The sequence below is a fragment of the Sebastes fasciatus genome, chromosome 5 (assembly GCF_043250625.1).
Source record: "Sebastes fasciatus isolate fSebFas1 chromosome 5, fSebFas1.pri, whole genome shotgun sequence".
NCBI lineage: Eukaryota > Metazoa > Chordata > Actinopteri > Perciformes > Sebastidae > Sebastes > Sebastes fasciatus.
The window spans coordinates 37055753-37072020 of record NC_133799.1 but is presented as its reverse complement, the minus strand read 5'-3'; the positions used below and the strand labels follow the sequence as shown (position 1 = coordinate 37072020).

The following is a 16268-nucleotide window of genomic DNA, read 5'->3' as shown; positions in this document are numbered from 1 at the left end:
TAACTTTAACCACCCTGATTGGTGAGTTGAACAGTTTGTGTTTTGATTTGTGAGATGGATGTGAGCGCACATGAAAGTGTTGTTGCCAGAACATAGTAATGCTATGGAGAAATGCTATTGATCCAGGAAGGGTGTGGAAATCCAGCACTTAGTCTCCTCCCTGCCTTCCTGTCACAGCACACCTAATGACACGTCAAGGATGCTGGAAATTGTGCCCAAACTTTCTCTGAACCCTTTCCGTGAGACTTCCTGTAATTGTTCAACTTAGGCAGGTTTTCAGTCACACTGTGTGGGAACATCCAAAGCTTTCATGAATTGTGTGTGTGTGTGTTCTTTTCTTTTAAATATATTCCACAAAATAAAGTTTTAGCTGTCAGGTAGATTTAACTCACAGTATACTGAAAAGCAGACAAACCGTCCATTTCGAGCTGTCGGCTGTGTGCATCTGCATGGATGGCGATGTTGGTGGGATTCATGTTGTTCTGGATTTCATTTGAGAAAGGAGGAAAATCAGGGGAAAGTACAGCCTGACTACTGCTCTCTCTGTAATTTGCTTGTGTGCTGAGGTAGAAGAGAGTGATTTGTATCGCTCTGATCTCTGGATCCACAACGTTCTATCAGCACATATTTGGCCTTGATGTGCAATCAGTGAAGTTGTGAAGACTGGGCTGGACTTGTGTTCCAGGTGCTTGCATTTACGTAACCACGTGGAATCAGTTGAGGCCACAAGAAACATGTTCAGAATAATCCACATCAAGCTGCTGTTTATTATGGGGTTGTGAAGTATTTTTGATAACTGCAGGGGTTTAGTGAATCTCCCAGTAAAGCCTACCAAGACCACAAACCTCTCCAGCCTTATAAATTGTCTAGCAGATATTAAAAAATGAATGCCAGTAAATTTTCTTAAATTAAACTTGGATAAAACTGAGCTCATGATCATTGGTCCTGACAATCTGCATCCTAGTATCAGAGAAGACACCCCAGGTGACACCCCATGCTCTGGTCAATTTTGAGATTTTGGGCTATTTTACTTCCATAACATGTCTTCTTTCAGACTAGTGGACACTACACTTTGTCTATTTGCGTCTGTAGATTTCTCCTTAGTAAAGTCGGCCAAATGAGGCATTATCTAATTCTAACTTGTTTGTCTTTCACAGGCTGTAGTAGGTTCAGCTTTAAAAAGCTGAGACTTTTGTGTCTGTTGACGGGTCACATGACCAAAGACTGTCGTGACAAAATAAGTCAACATTACTTTTACTTTCACACGGGACACAAACGACGGTCTCCTGGTTGAAAGTCGTGTGTTTGTTTGACCCATCCTCCACCCCTCCATCCCAACCAGCAGACTCTCACACTATTAATACTACGTCACTTGCTCCGACCGTCGAATAACACCGCGGGTGGGTTTACATTGGAGTTAGTTGAAAGCCCGGTTCATCACATACTGTTGCTAAAGGGTGCCTCTGTGCGTCGGTTTCCGATGCCGAGGGACACCAGCCAAACAACGGTATTTGACGGGTTGGGAGTCAGAAGGGGTTGGATCCTTCCATATCTGTCTGATGTTGCAAAAAACATCCAATAACGACTAAAGGTCACAAGTGATTCAATTAAGGTGTATTGAAGTAAAAATACTTTGATCCCCGGCTCCTCCGGTCACATGTCGAAATGACACTTGCTCCCGAAGGCTGTGCCATCGGTGTGTGAATGAGTATGTAGATCAGATCCTGATGGGCAGGTTGGCTCCTTGCATGGCAACCTCTGCCATCAGTGTATCAATGTGTGTGTGTGTGTGTGAATGTGAGTGTGTGAATGGGTGAATGCTGGCATGTAGTGTAAAGAAGCGCTATATAAATGCAAGTCCATTTACCATTTGACCCGTCAACCCCAGCCAGCTGCTTAGGACAGCAAGCTTTAATGAGATGTGTTGAAATTCAGATTTACAGGCTTCACATGACCACACTCTGAGCTTTACACAACCTCTATCCTTAACAACACCTCTCTTGTCTCTTTGCAGGTGTCACTCTATGACTGTGTGAGGTCGTAGCCAATCAGCAGCAGCGTCAGGACCAGAGGAGAGCGTACCAACAGTCAGACTATGGACCTGAGATTCAGACGGCTATCGCCTCTCACCAGGGGAGCTCTTCATCTCCTGCTGCTGGCCAGACTGGTTCTGCCTTCTCACACAGAGAGTGAGTACAATCCATACTAACCCGCACAGCTCTGAGCTCTGCCCGTATGTCAACAGTTTTACAGGCAGGTAAGATCCATTAGCTGCCAGGGAGTCTACGCAGAGCTTTTGTTAATATAGCACTACTGTTGGGTCAGGGTAAAGCTAAAATATATACAGTACGTGTTCTGAGTATGTCACACCACAGGAAGATGTGTTATTAACCACCTGCCCAAATTTGAATGATTAAAATCACCAAGTATATAAAATTAGGTTTCAATCAATCAGTCATGAAAAAATCAGCAGTATTCTCTGCTCTTCTTGACGGACCACTGGGATTCGTCCCGGTATGCCAGATGGCCGATACACCACTGGGAGCAAACTGTAGAATTTAGTAGAGATGTTTCAATACCATTTTTTCCTTCCAAATAACGATTCCAATATCTGAATTTGTGGTATCTGTCGATACAGAGTACCGAACCGATACCAGCGTGATAAAATGATTTATTAATTATTATATTATTATTATTAGATATGATTACTATCTTTGCTGTATGACCTGGCTCAGGTTAAACCCTTTGTAAAACATGAACAAATAGAGAATGAAAATGAATGCAGTAGAACTTTATTTTATTATTCAGTTTGTCTGTTACAAAGAACATAAATAAATGAAGCTAGGAATAAATAACACTTCTGTATTCTCTTAGCTGTCTCCTCAGTCTGTGTAGACAGCCTGTGTGCTAATTTGTCCTGCAGGGTGCAATATTCACACCCCCTACCAGGGTACCGCTACCCCTGGAAACAGAGCATACTGGACATATCAACGTTTTACTTGTTGGATTTTCCACTGTGAAGTATTGCCAAATGGCTGACATTTTCCTCGCTCTGACTACTGTTACCGTTACACTCTCCGCTAGCATCACACTGTTGTTGTTTGCTATCGTCATGTGAAAAACTACCTGCAATCAGTTCATCCAGGACGACAGCACACTTAAAGGCTTATGTTTTGGAGCGGCAAAGAAGAACTGATATCCAGTTAAACAAGTCAATTATTTTGGGGGTTAATTAACTATTTTAAAAATCGCAATATATCGCCTTGCTTAAAGTATCGTAATATATCGCAATATATTGAATCGTAACCACTGTATCATGATACGTATCGTATCACCAGATTCTTGCCAATACACATCCCTAGTGACCACACCGTTGTCACACCCCTTGCAACAGCTCTGATTATAGCTAAACAGTCAGAGAGATGACTTAAGAGGAGAGATGTCATGGATAAGAGACAAAAAAGGGTTCTTATAGCGAGTGCTGTAGGAGATACTCATATATAGTAACATATGGATAATAAACCCCAGGAACATGCTTCACTTTGTTATAAAAAACAATGAAAGAAACCCTGTATTGAGTTACAGAGGCTAGTGGAACACAGGCTAGTGGACCAGAGGCTAGTGGACCAGAGGCTAGTGGACCAGAGGCTGGTGGAACACAGACTATAGCCCAGATGTGACGTCAGGATGTCGGCTCCCTTAACACAACTTATTTCTTAAAACGTTGTTTTAAATAAAGAAACATTCTTTGGTTGTGGCTGCTAGATCAGTCTGTCGCGCCACTGTGCCTGTGTAGGTATTCTCAGTTACTCTACACAGCTATACCCTGCATCTTGTAATGTGAAGAGGTGAAGTCTAAAAAGGTCAACAGCATTCAGCTCCCATTATGAGTACGGACTCAGAAAGGGGGGGGTCATGGCTCGGTTTGGAGACTAAAAAACGATGTGCATGAGTCGACCAGACCCTGGCTAATGCAATGATGGTTCTTTGGTTCTCCCATGAGAAAGCCATTGAACCAAGTCAGCTATGTGTAATGAGCACAACATCATATTTGGGGATGGCAAATGGGGTAGAGGTGAAAGGTTTAGTAGGAACATTAAGGAAATGAAATTTCATATTAGTCTGGAAAATGAGTTTAACATTATATAAAGCTGACAGGGGTTAGTTAATCAAGCCTGGCCTTGAGACAGAAATTCAGACGTGACCAGTGATGCCTGGCAGTAAAAAAAAATGTTAGAAAGTAATTTCAGATGACATTTATAGCAGATCTATCCACCTTATTCCTCGCCCCCATGATGCCTTGCGTGAATAATGGGCGTAACTTCCGGCGCGTCGTGTCACTAAATCGTTTCCCATGGTAACGCTATGCTAATCATCTCTACTAGAGCGATTGTATTAAAAAAATCTAGTAAAACGTGTGAACACCAGCTATCACAGCTCAAACAGGATAATGTGATTATAGCTCTGCCTTCTACTGTGGAGGGATGGAGGACGACCTGAAGAAGTGGCCTCAGATAACCTACATTAGCATATTTAGCTACTTTATTGACAGCAGCAGCGAAAATGTACATTTCAACTTAATTTATGTTTCTGTAGTACTGTAGTCTGTATGAAATGATTATTATGCTATCACACGTTGTTAAATATTTTATTCTTTTTGAATAAATGCTTTGAAACGGGCATTTTTAACATCAATGGTGCTCACTGACTACTTGGCGCTGCAGCAGCGACTCTGTCAACACAGACGCTGTTTGCACGTAATCCTGCGCCCAATATTGATGTTACAGCAGTGTTATTTAATTAAAGATAAATAAAGTTAACGTTTATTACATCAATTGAATATTTTGAGATTTAAAATGTTCATTAATCGCCGTTGAAATCATGTTCTGCGCTCTGTACTGAACACCGTTAAGCTTAATGATCTTCCTACACAGGTGGAGGCGTTTCACCACTTTTCTCAAAAACTCTGGTCCAAAAGACATCAGTCAAAGTGTAGACTGTCTGATGGATAATCCCCCGGAGAATGAGCACACAAACATGGTTGTCTGGCTCTCAACAACAGAGGAGTGCTGCCTGGCGTGGCGCCGAAGGGCGAAAAGTGTACAGAACACCGTACCACAGCGTCGCGATGACCTTTTAGAAAACAGCAATTTAACGTTAGTTAAATATCTGATAAAGCAGGATTTTGTAAATTGAAGGTGAATTACTTTTCAAAAGAAGCACCGTTGGTGGTTAGCCACTAGGGTTAGCCTATGGGACTAACTAGCATACTGTTACTTCCGCTACCTCACCAGAAGTTACGGACATAATCATTTCTACAGTAACACCCCCGAGAATAAGGTGGATAGAAAGAGAGCTGTTATGCATATGCAGATAAAGTCAGCTTAGGAGAGCATGGTGCATCCGTGTAAATCCTCAGGCGTCAGCATAGTTAGTGTTTGGCTTCCAGTTTTCAGATGATTTGTCCAGTCAACATGTACATATTTTATCATCCCATCAGAAACAATGAGTCATTTATAAAAGGACTAAACACCCCTTAAGCGTTCCATAGAGGCTGCAATTTTCCTTACAAAGTAATTGTTAATTGGTATCAAGTGGTGGTCAGAATAAAAAAAGTATAAATGGTTTTGCATCCATTAGAGCTTTAACCCCTTGCCATTCCGTCCTCTTTTTTAGAGGGACAAGGGATGTTCAGGGGGAGATAGCAGGTCAACAGTAGATGTCATATAGAAGTGGTGTACATTATCTGAAAGCTGGGAACATGAAGATTAATTTGAGATGCAGCTCAGCACTGTGTGTCAAGTTGTTCTAGTCATAAATCAGAAATAAAAATACATTAATAAATTAATTAATCAATTAAAATAGATAGTGAAAGTGTATAAGAGCGAAGAGCATTATGATAGAAGTATGATGGTCATCTCCGTGCTCTATTATGTCTCATATGTTGTTGCAGTAATTTTTGGGTTGATATCATTTGTTACACAGATTTGGTGCTAACTTTAACCATTTTTTTTACCACTGGAGAATTGATAGAAATGATCAATAATCCCTCCAAAATACCACATTAAGACACCAAGACTTTGAGGAACACCATAGAAAAAGAAATGCTGTGATTTGGGATCAAAAACTTTTGACATTTGGAGATTTCTGCATTTTTCAGTATTTGGATGGCGAGCACTTCTGTTGTGTAAACTGCTCAGAAACCCCCTTATTGTCAATCTAGCTAGGAAAGCCATCCATCCTCTGAATGCTCTAGGTCTCTAGTTTGATCCATCCATCCTCTGAATGCTCTAGGTCTCTAGTTTGTGGCTGTAACGTTTCATGAGGCTGTGATTATCCTAGAGGTCACCACAGGTCATTTTATACAGTGAGGTCAAATAAAAAAGAAATGGTCTCACTACAATGAAATGTCTCCTATAGGGACTAACATTATCACACATGAATACAGTTGGGCTCATTGGATCCACAAGAGTCTCAGCTTTACAGTGAGACCCAATTTATGCAATTCAGGACTGTTTAGGGACCCCAGTATGCAGAAATATTCAAATACACCATTTTAGAATAGGCGAATTAACACATTTATACTTCGTTCAAAAAGCTGCATGTCATTATCATGGGCATGTCTGTAAAGGGGAGACTTGTGAGTACCCAGAGAACCCATTTACATTCACATATCTGGAGGTCAGAGGTCAAGGGACCCCTTTGAGAATGGCCATGCCAGTTTTTCCTCGCCAAAATTTAGCCTAACTTCGTAGCGTTATTTAGTGATCTTCCCGACAAGCTAATATGACATGGTTGGTACCGATGGATTCCTTTGGCTTTGTTGTTCATATGATACCAGCATCTTCACTCTAGCTTGTCAGGAAGGAGGCAAAAAAAGCTGTTGAAAATGGACCTTTTAAAGGGAGATTTATCAAGTATTTAATACTCTTATCAACATGGGAGTGGGCAAATATGCTGCTGAATGCAAATGTATGTATATATTTATTATTGTAAATCAATTAACAACACAAAACAATGACAGATATTGTCCAGAAACCCTCACAGGTACTGCATTTAGCATAAAACAATATGCTCCAATCATAACATGGCAAACTGCAGCCCAACAGGCAACAACAGCTGTCAGTGTGTCAGTGTGCTGACTTGACTATGACTTGCCCCGAACTGCATGTGATTATCATAAAGTGGGCATGTCTGTAAAGGGGAGACTCGTGGGTACCCATAGAACCCATTTACATTCACTGATCTTGAGGTCAGAGGTCAAGGGACCCATTTGAATATGGCCATGCCTGGTTTTCCTCGCAAAACTTTAGCATAAGTTTGGAGCGTTATTTAGCCTCTTTTGCAAATTTGTGTTAACGAGTTATTATTGCGTTAACTCTGACAGCCCTCATTGATTATGCTGTCACATGTCAGTTTCTCTGTGTGTAGGTATTTGTGTGTATTGTGTGCTGTAGTTAAAACAGGGGCAGGACGATGGAGGAGGAGGAGGTCCTCGGAGGGCAATGTTTCTAATCAACAGGTTCATTATCGGGACTAGTTGCTTTATGGCTGCAATTATGAACACATTGTGTAATTTCCCTTTATAATTTAGCTGAGAGGAATTCATCAGAGGGGCTGTGTCAGCAATTACCTTCCTGTGTGAGCACTCTGCACTCTGGAGGAAATGAGAAATCATTAATTTCTCTCTCGGCGTTGAGATTTTCTGAAATTCTTATAGAAACCAAACCCTTTGAACCTGATTGAGGCAGCTCAGGTCAAAAATTGCTCTCCTTTTCCTCAGAAATATAGCTCAGTCAAATTACAGCACACAGATATCACAGTCATGCTGTTGGAAGTAGCAGAATGATATTAGTATCACCAATGTCCACTGAGGATGAAAGCTCATATATGAACCAAGGCATTCCTTATGATTCAAGATCCCGCCACATAATCATCAAATTTAGATTGTGTTGTTTAGTAACCATGGTTACAGTGCAAACCAACATGCTCTCACTCCCTACTCGTCAAATAAATTATAGAGTATGATCTAGACCTGATCTATATGAAAAGCATCTCGAGATAACTTCTGTTATGATTTGAAGCTATATGAAAATGAATTGAATTGAAATACGTCAGCTTGGTCAGCGGCCCTGTGCTTCAAACTATGACGCTGTCACTTTCCACTCATTACACACAGAGTTGCTTTTCAAAATAAACTTCTGTGTGCACAGGAAACGTACAGTTTCAGCTTAATACATGCATACAGTCTTTTTTCAAAATAAACTTCCAACGTAGGTTTACTTAACGCTGGCCAACTCTAAAAGTTTTTTCATTCTTAACAGATTTTTGAAATGTGAGAGAGCCCACACATAATGTCATGTTGTGTTAAACTTAACAGTTTTGTTCCTATAGTGTGTGATGAGCATCGATTTGGCCAAAACAACACACCACACGATAACAGATTCATTCATGAACAACAAGAGTCCCGACTAAAGGAAATGGAAATCTCGCAAAATCTCGCGCAATCAAACGTGACTTTACTGTAAACAAACATGGCGGACGACGGGCAGGAAAAATTAGCGATGTTAGTTTTTACTTTGTACTGAAAATTCACGAAGGATGGGTGGATGAAGTCATGTTGACATATTGAATAAACACTTGTGTTGTTGCCACAGATTAACTAGTTGGTCCTCCATTTCTGAGCTCCATCTTGTTACTACAATATGCTTTGTGTTTTGCATTAGCTCATGCATTAGCCGCGGCCGCCAAGACGGCGGTTGTTGTCTCTCAGCTTGGTTCTCAATTGGCTATTGTTCTTTCCTACGTGACGGCGTCATCGGCTGTCCTCGGAGTTCCCCACACGTAACAGGATATCCCATCATACATATTAAACTTAATATTTACGATTTCAAATCGGTGCGTCCCGGATGGACTTCTGTGCCAATCGGGGGATGTAAAAACATTCCTCACACAACAGGAATATCTGGAAAGATAATCTTTAGAACCATCAAAAAATCGGGGCTTTGCTGATGATTGTCGGGAGGGGGGTGAATCAGGCCCAAAATCGGCTTGATTCTTGTGTAGTGTGTACCCGGCATCACTTTTTAGGTTTATTTATGCAACAAAACTACTTGATTAGGTTTAGGCAACAAACATGGTTGGGCTGGTTGTACGGGTGTAACGATTCATCTACTACATCGATGTATCGATTTATATTCCTACGATCCAACTACATCGATAGGTACTCGGCAAGTTGTCCTTCACGGGAGACGTATATCAATATAAAATCGATCTGAAACGCAAAAATTGATTTTATTGATACTAAGGATTTGCAATTGTATATAAGGACGACAAACGTTATATGAAAGTGTTTTTTAGCACTTTTATTAGTAAAGAAATATTAAACGTTACTCCGGTTCACTCTCCAGACATGCACCAGCTTGCCAGCTCCGCCCTCTGCAGCGCGAGCACTGGCCTCCTCGCTCTCTCACGTGAGAGGTAGCGGCTGGAGGGAGATGAGCACCGATCTGCATGAGACGGGGGCGGCTTCACCTACAGGAGCTTTCCCCGTGCGCTGTCGGTTTTTCATTCAGAGAAAATGACTTTCCTTTACTTTTGAAAGTAGAAAACAACACAGAAATTCAACTAACGCTAGTCTGACGTAGTTTTAATCAGCTGTTTGATCTCTATCAGCTGTTTGATCATTATCAGCTGTTTGATCACTATCAGCTGTTTGGTCACTATCAGCGGTTTGATCACTATCAGCTGTCTGATCACCATCAGCTGTTTGATCATTATCAGCTATTTGATCACTATCAGCTGTTTGATCTCTATCAGCTGTCTGATCACCATCAGCTGTTTGATCACTATCAGCTGTTTGATCACTATCAGCTGTTTGGTCACTATCAGCGGTTTGATCACTATCAGCTGTTTGATCACTATCAGCTGTTTTATCACTATCAGCCGTTTGATCACTATCAGCGGTTGATCTCTGTATTATTGATCTACGGTTTATATTGAAAATGAGGACAGAAGCAGCAGGTTAAACCACTGTTCATTTAACTTGAACAGAAGTTGGTTTATTATATTTAGTGTTAAATATTTAACTGCCTTGTATCTTGAGAACTGAATCAGCAGGTCCTGCAGTTGCACTTTTTATTATTTTCTAATAAAAGCTGTATGTATTTGCAAATTAATTGTTGTGTTTACTTGTTTATATCCATAATTAATTTATCCCTGATTCCCTCACAGTAAAAACTTTGAGGAATCCTGATCTGCTCTGTCCAGTATCAGATATTTATTTCACATTCACTGATTAAACAAAAAAAGTTACTGTATCGATTTCAAATCATTGAATTGTATCGTATCACTCTAGGTGAGCCAGATATCGTCCTAAAATCGCATCGGAACCATGGAAATTGTATCGTATCGTTGTAAAAACGTATCATTACCCCCCTAGGTGGTTGTTACGTACAAAACTACGGTAAAATAAGTCAACGTTTACTTGATTTCACACGGGACATGAACAGCGGTCTCCTGGGTGAAAGTCCTATGTTTGTTTAATTAAAATAAATGAATAATACTAACAGTGTCAAAATCCATGAAAACTCTACACCATCTATTGTGTACATGTGTTTCTTGTAGTTTTAATGGCTGCAAGACCTTGTCATGTTGTATTTCGTGGTAGTATGTCAACCCAACCCGATCTCATAGGAAGGCGTTGAAATAGCACAACATATTCATGAATCATGATGATGAATTTTAGTCTTTTCGTGTGTCTTTTGATGCCATGCAAGCAGTCTTTTTCACTTCTTATTTTACACATCACTAGCTCTGAGCGTAGCATATTCACACAAATGCATTTGTATTACAGTCAGTACTGACTACATGGCGTACACAAGACACACCAAAAGCACGTTGTTATTGCACGTAAAATGACTTCAGAATTACCGTGACATTCATACTCCATTTGGTGCGACCGGGCTGTTCTGCCTGCACAGTTCATTTCATAGTCTTGTCATTTGTTGGTTCAGTTTAAGGAGGAAGTATTAGCACTTGATGTGATGCGGTGGATCTCCCTGCTGTGCAAACACAGACATGTGAATGAGACTGATGAATGGAAAATTGTGATTTGAATACAATGAATCAAACGGAATCCATCAAACACTGAACTGTTCTCCACACATGCTGATGAAAACGACCCAAGTTGGTTTGAGTTGGTTGCGTGTTAAATGCCAGCTCTCCATAGGGAGGTCGTTCCCTGTCAGAGGGAGTGCTTTATAGTCACCACCTCTCTGTGGCTCATTCTCACCTCATAATGCTGTACAGAAGAATTTTACGAGATCACACACAGAGTACAGCTCACACTCTTTTGAGTTCACTCAATCTGAGTTGACTTTTGAAAGGGGAAATTTTAAAAAGGAAAGAATGAACCCCTTCTCAGATATTTTAGAAACATTATGGGCTATGTAATGACAGATTACATATAAACAGACAAGCTGAGCACAGTTGATGTAAATATTATTTCCAGCTAAGCGGAACCTGTAGACTTTTAAATGACTGGTTTGAAATAAATGGGCACCCTATGTAGGGATGTTAATAATTAACCGTTTAACCGTTAACCGACATTAAGCATTTTAACCGATTAACTATCTGTTAAAACGTTAAAAGAAATATTAATAATTAATTAAAAAGAGGAGCGGCTCGTCACTTTAAGGAGAAAAGCTGGTCCACCTTAACAGCCCACCTTAAGAGGCGGAGCCGGAGTTGCAGGATACAGGAAGTCGACTCCGGTCTCCAGCTTGCTTGATTGGAGAGGAGGAGTTGTAGTTTCATAGCATTTATTCACCGACAAAAAAACTACACACACTGCTACACTTACGTTCAGAGCTAGAACGCCACTAACAACCTCACACTCACCGCCAACACACACACACACGGTCTGTTGGAAACTCTTTAAAGTTACACAGACTACGTGTGCGGCGGCGGCGAGCACGAAGCCTCCGGCAATGCTAGAGCTGCTAACGTAGCACAAATACACACACTGTTGGACACTCGCTAAAGTAACGCCGGGCAGACACACAGCTGACAACCTGCTAAACTAAACTAAATGTGCGATGGAGACTTTTACTGGGAAAGTGGCTGCATGTCCGCGACACTACACGCAGCATCGTAGCTGCTAAGTTAACGCTCCCGGACGGTGAACTGGAGACTCCCGTCAACCAATATCTGTTGTGCTCATGCACTGCAGCTGGTACACTGCTGCATGCGAGGCACAAATCTTGTCGGTTAACGAGGGTCGGTTATCGATTAAGACATTTTTTCAAATTTAGCATCCCTAACCATATGTTAAAAAATAACCTGTAAAGTGCTAATCAAGCTAAATACTGTACAACATACAAATGAAACAACAAATCATGCAATTAAATGATAGAATGGTTGTTTTTTAACCTGTAGTGCGTCAGCCGCACCCTACTTCAGCTTGACAACATAGGCAATTTCTTGGCCGTGATTGCCCTCTAAAACACACGACAACCCCATACCAAGACCCTTCAGGAAAATTATCTGATTTGTGATATTGGGCGATATAAATAAAATTGCCTTGACTAAAGCTAGGGTTGGTAATGTTCTTCAAAAATATTTTTTGTTATATTTGTTGAAATTTTCTTTACATCCCGACAGCAATCCATAAATCAAATGCCCTCACAAAAAAAGAAAACAATGTGGTATCTGTGGCTGTAACAGGACTGTAATTAGCTCATCCAATAATTTAATTTGGTTCAAATGTAATGATTGGACGGGCTAGCTGCCTGCCTGAGTGCACACTGCCAGGTGCATTCATTGCGTGTAACCCACCAGCTGCTAGCTTGACAGCTGTGAGTACTAACAATAGCCATTTTTGTTGTTTACATTCATAAAGATAATTTTGGGTGACTTCCTCTCTAGATTTAGGGACTTCTGGAGCTAGTGCTGCTAGCTACTTTCATTGGAAAAGAGTTGGCAACACAAATGTGACATACATTGATAATTTGCTTCTTTATTTTATTTTTTATCTTTGTATTAATTCCCTTATGCATTTACTGTTCTGTTTAATGTTCCCTTTTATTTATTTATGTATTATTTCTATAATTTTCGTAATTTATTTATTTATGTTTGCATTTATATTTTTATTATTTTTTATTTTTTTATTTATTTATTTTTGCATGTATTTATTTTTGCATGTATTTTTTTTAATTTATTCTATATTTATTTTTAAATGTATGTATTTATTTATGTATTTATGCATTTATTTATTTATACAGTTCTGCACGATTTTCCTTTTGCATTTCACCCCTTATTTATTTCTGAATTCTTTTTTTATACATTTCTTTATCCATCTCTGTTTCATTACGGCTGATGCCACTGGAAACGCGCTACGCAGCAACAACGGCACCCTGACCATCGGACACACTGCCGAGTCGTTCTCTCCATCTCAGGACTCGGTGCTGTGCAGAGCGCCCAGCGGTCCAGCGTGTGTAAAGAAATAAATAAAGAAAAGAAAACAGAAATAAATAAGTTTGGGGAAATAAATAAGGGGTGGAATGCAAAGGAAGAATCACGCATAAATAAATAAATGCATAAATAAATACATACATTTAAAACAAATATAATAAAAAATAAATTTAGAAATAAATAAATAAATTTAAAAATAAATGCATGAATAAATAAAAAGGAACATTAAACTGAAGAGTACATAAATAAGGGAATTTATATAAAGATAAATAAATAAGCAAATTAAAACAATATCAATTTATGTCATATTTTCTCAATTAATTTATGGTTATATTTATATTTAATATAATTTTTCTACATTTAATGACATATTTGTGTATTTATTTATTCATTTATTATTGATTTTGACAGGTTCTGCCCTCCATATACCAGAGGAAAATTCACTCACAACATGAAAGAAAACTCAATAAAAGGCTATACAGAGTTTAGCTCAGACAGACTACCAGACGCTGCTCTGGGTTTATAGGATCCCGGTTTTGGGCTCTGCGTGCACAAATATATTCAAACCTTTTATTGGAAAAGTGTTGCAAATTCACATTGCTGTCGGCATGAATAGTTTTGATGCAGGCAAGTATTTAGCGTATTTGTGACGTTTACTCATCACGCCATTGATGTGTAAAGGCCTTCAGTGAGATGGCCTTACTAGCCAACTGCTCTGATGTCACATCTTCTCGGCAAAATCAGCTTTTTAGAAATGGTTAGTGCGCTGGACCTCAAAATAAATATCTATATTAAATCACAATGAAACACATTTAGTCACATTTCACACACATTTCAAGAGGGGCTGACCAAAAGAAAAGACAGAAAATGTTATCTGTTAACGGAATGATCTAAAAATCAAGATGTTCACATGCATATCGCAGTCCGTCACCTTGTTTGGGGTCTGACCTCGTGTTGGTTTGTGTGCTCTGTGACCATGGGAATTTTCTGAATGATGGCTTCTCCCTGAAGGTACTAAAATAAATTATAACCAAAAGGTGATTGCATGAGTTGATATTCTTATCATGTTACAAGATCAACAGCACATTTTGGTGAACAAGAACTGAAATTAAATGAATTGATTTCTGAGTTTTACCAATCACCATGGCAAACACCAAGACGAAGTGTAAACATCATCAAGATCATCAGAATTTTCCTTCTGAGTTGAAATGCCGTACTTAATTGCCTATTTCTTTTACTGTAGCTCCTGAGAGTCCATAGTGTAATTTCAGGACACAAAAATTTGTATTCAAGCACTCACAATGTTCTCATCCAGCCAGGGTTCACTTTATGGCTAGTATGCTGTAACCTTCCTTTCCCCTACACAGCTTGTCTCTGGATTTGCAACTCCCCAGGGTCACATACACATAATGATTTGCAAAATAGCATCGGTTTATTCTGTGTTTCTTTGCCTCCCTCCTTCCAGCTTTCATGCAGCGTGTGGGTACTGCTACCACACTTGTGTGGGAGGCAATTTTGTGGATCATGAACAAGGAGCAGGAGAGAACAATGTATTATTTATAAGAACACAAGTGGCAGCAGTGTCTCTGCATCCAGCTCTCCAAATGGAATTTAAGATTACTGAGTCTCTGCCGGATGGACCGACTGTTTGTGGGTATTAGATTATTGAGGAAAACAGGAAGGTAAAATTGCCTCTTTAGTCTAGACCATAGTCTGTCTATGAAGATGGACGGCATTACAGCTCCCCAAAAGTGAAGCCAAAACATCTGAATCGCCCACTGGTGGCTGGCTGCAGTATAGGTCATAAAGCCCGCCTCCTCCATGTTAGCGGATGGGACATGAGCCAAACTAAAAGTCAAAGCACAAGTCAAATACATTTTTCCCAAAAATGTTTTCTGTCATTTGAGGTAGTTCTTATCACGCTGATGTCTGTTCAAGTGTTCATTTTTCTGATAAATTTGGTTTTAATTAGTTATTTGATGCTGTACACAGGAATGCAAAGTTGTCACCTTTTGGCGAAATTCACCGTTTTTAATCTAAAATAGGTCACCTCCGTGATTCGTGCAGATGAGATGAGTTTTTGAAATGGGGGGTGGGGATAGGGGGATGTCAAAAGTGAATTTTTCCGTCATTGTCTGTTTAGTTTTACTGCTAACGAAAAAAAAGATTGATGAACATAATGAAGAACCAAATTTCACAAGCGTGAGCTCCGTTCGGAAACTTATAGCCGTACACCGCTAGCAACAAGTGCAGAGGTTATCACAACAAGACGATTGGCGTGCGAGTCAGTCACACTGGAGCTGGAAGACCAGCCTGCAGGTTCCTGATCAGTTACAACAGCAACGGAGAGAGAATTGTGTGTAAAACAAGGACGGTGTCGCTCCACCGCTATCCATTATACAATTGCCGCATAGATCTTGACCTGGGTGTGAAGTTTAACTTCTAGGGGCTGATCACACCAAGACACGTCGCTAAAAATCCGTCGCCAGCAAAACCATTTGAAACCACCTTTTCCTATAGTACGGTGCACCTGGCGTACATTTCTCTTTTGCGTGTCACGTTGGTTTTTTTTGTAGCGTTTTTTAGATGCGCATAAAATTCAAAATATTCTCAACTTCTTAGCGCCAGGAGTAGCAGTGCTCGTCAAAGTCACACTTAGCTCAGGCAGCCAGCCAGCAAATCAAGCGAGTTAGCTGTTGGACTGTGAGAGAGCTACGAAGTATGCGAAAGGGAAGGGGGAATTCATACCTCATGTTGTGATAGTTTGACGTAGACTACTGACTTTGTGAGAGATA

The 16268-nt window shown here is 40.1% G+C and overlaps 1 protein-coding gene across 17 annotated transcripts in view; it reads left to right on the top strand.

Moving 5' to 3' along the window:
- The window catches only part of ptprfa (protein tyrosine phosphatase receptor type Fa), a 452868-nt gene that overhangs the window by 125628 nt on the left and 310972 nt on the right, over window positions 1-16268 (top strand). For all 17 annotated transcript variants that reach the window (XM_074636845.1, XM_074636843.1, XM_074636842.1 and 14 more), the window contains exon 2: window positions 2015-2189. In XM_074636845.1, the coding sequence (XP_074492946.1) occupies window positions 2096-2189 (94 nt within the window). In that variant the 5' untranslated portion in view covers window positions 2015-2095. The remainder of the gene's footprint in view (window positions 1-2014; window positions 2190-16268) is intronic.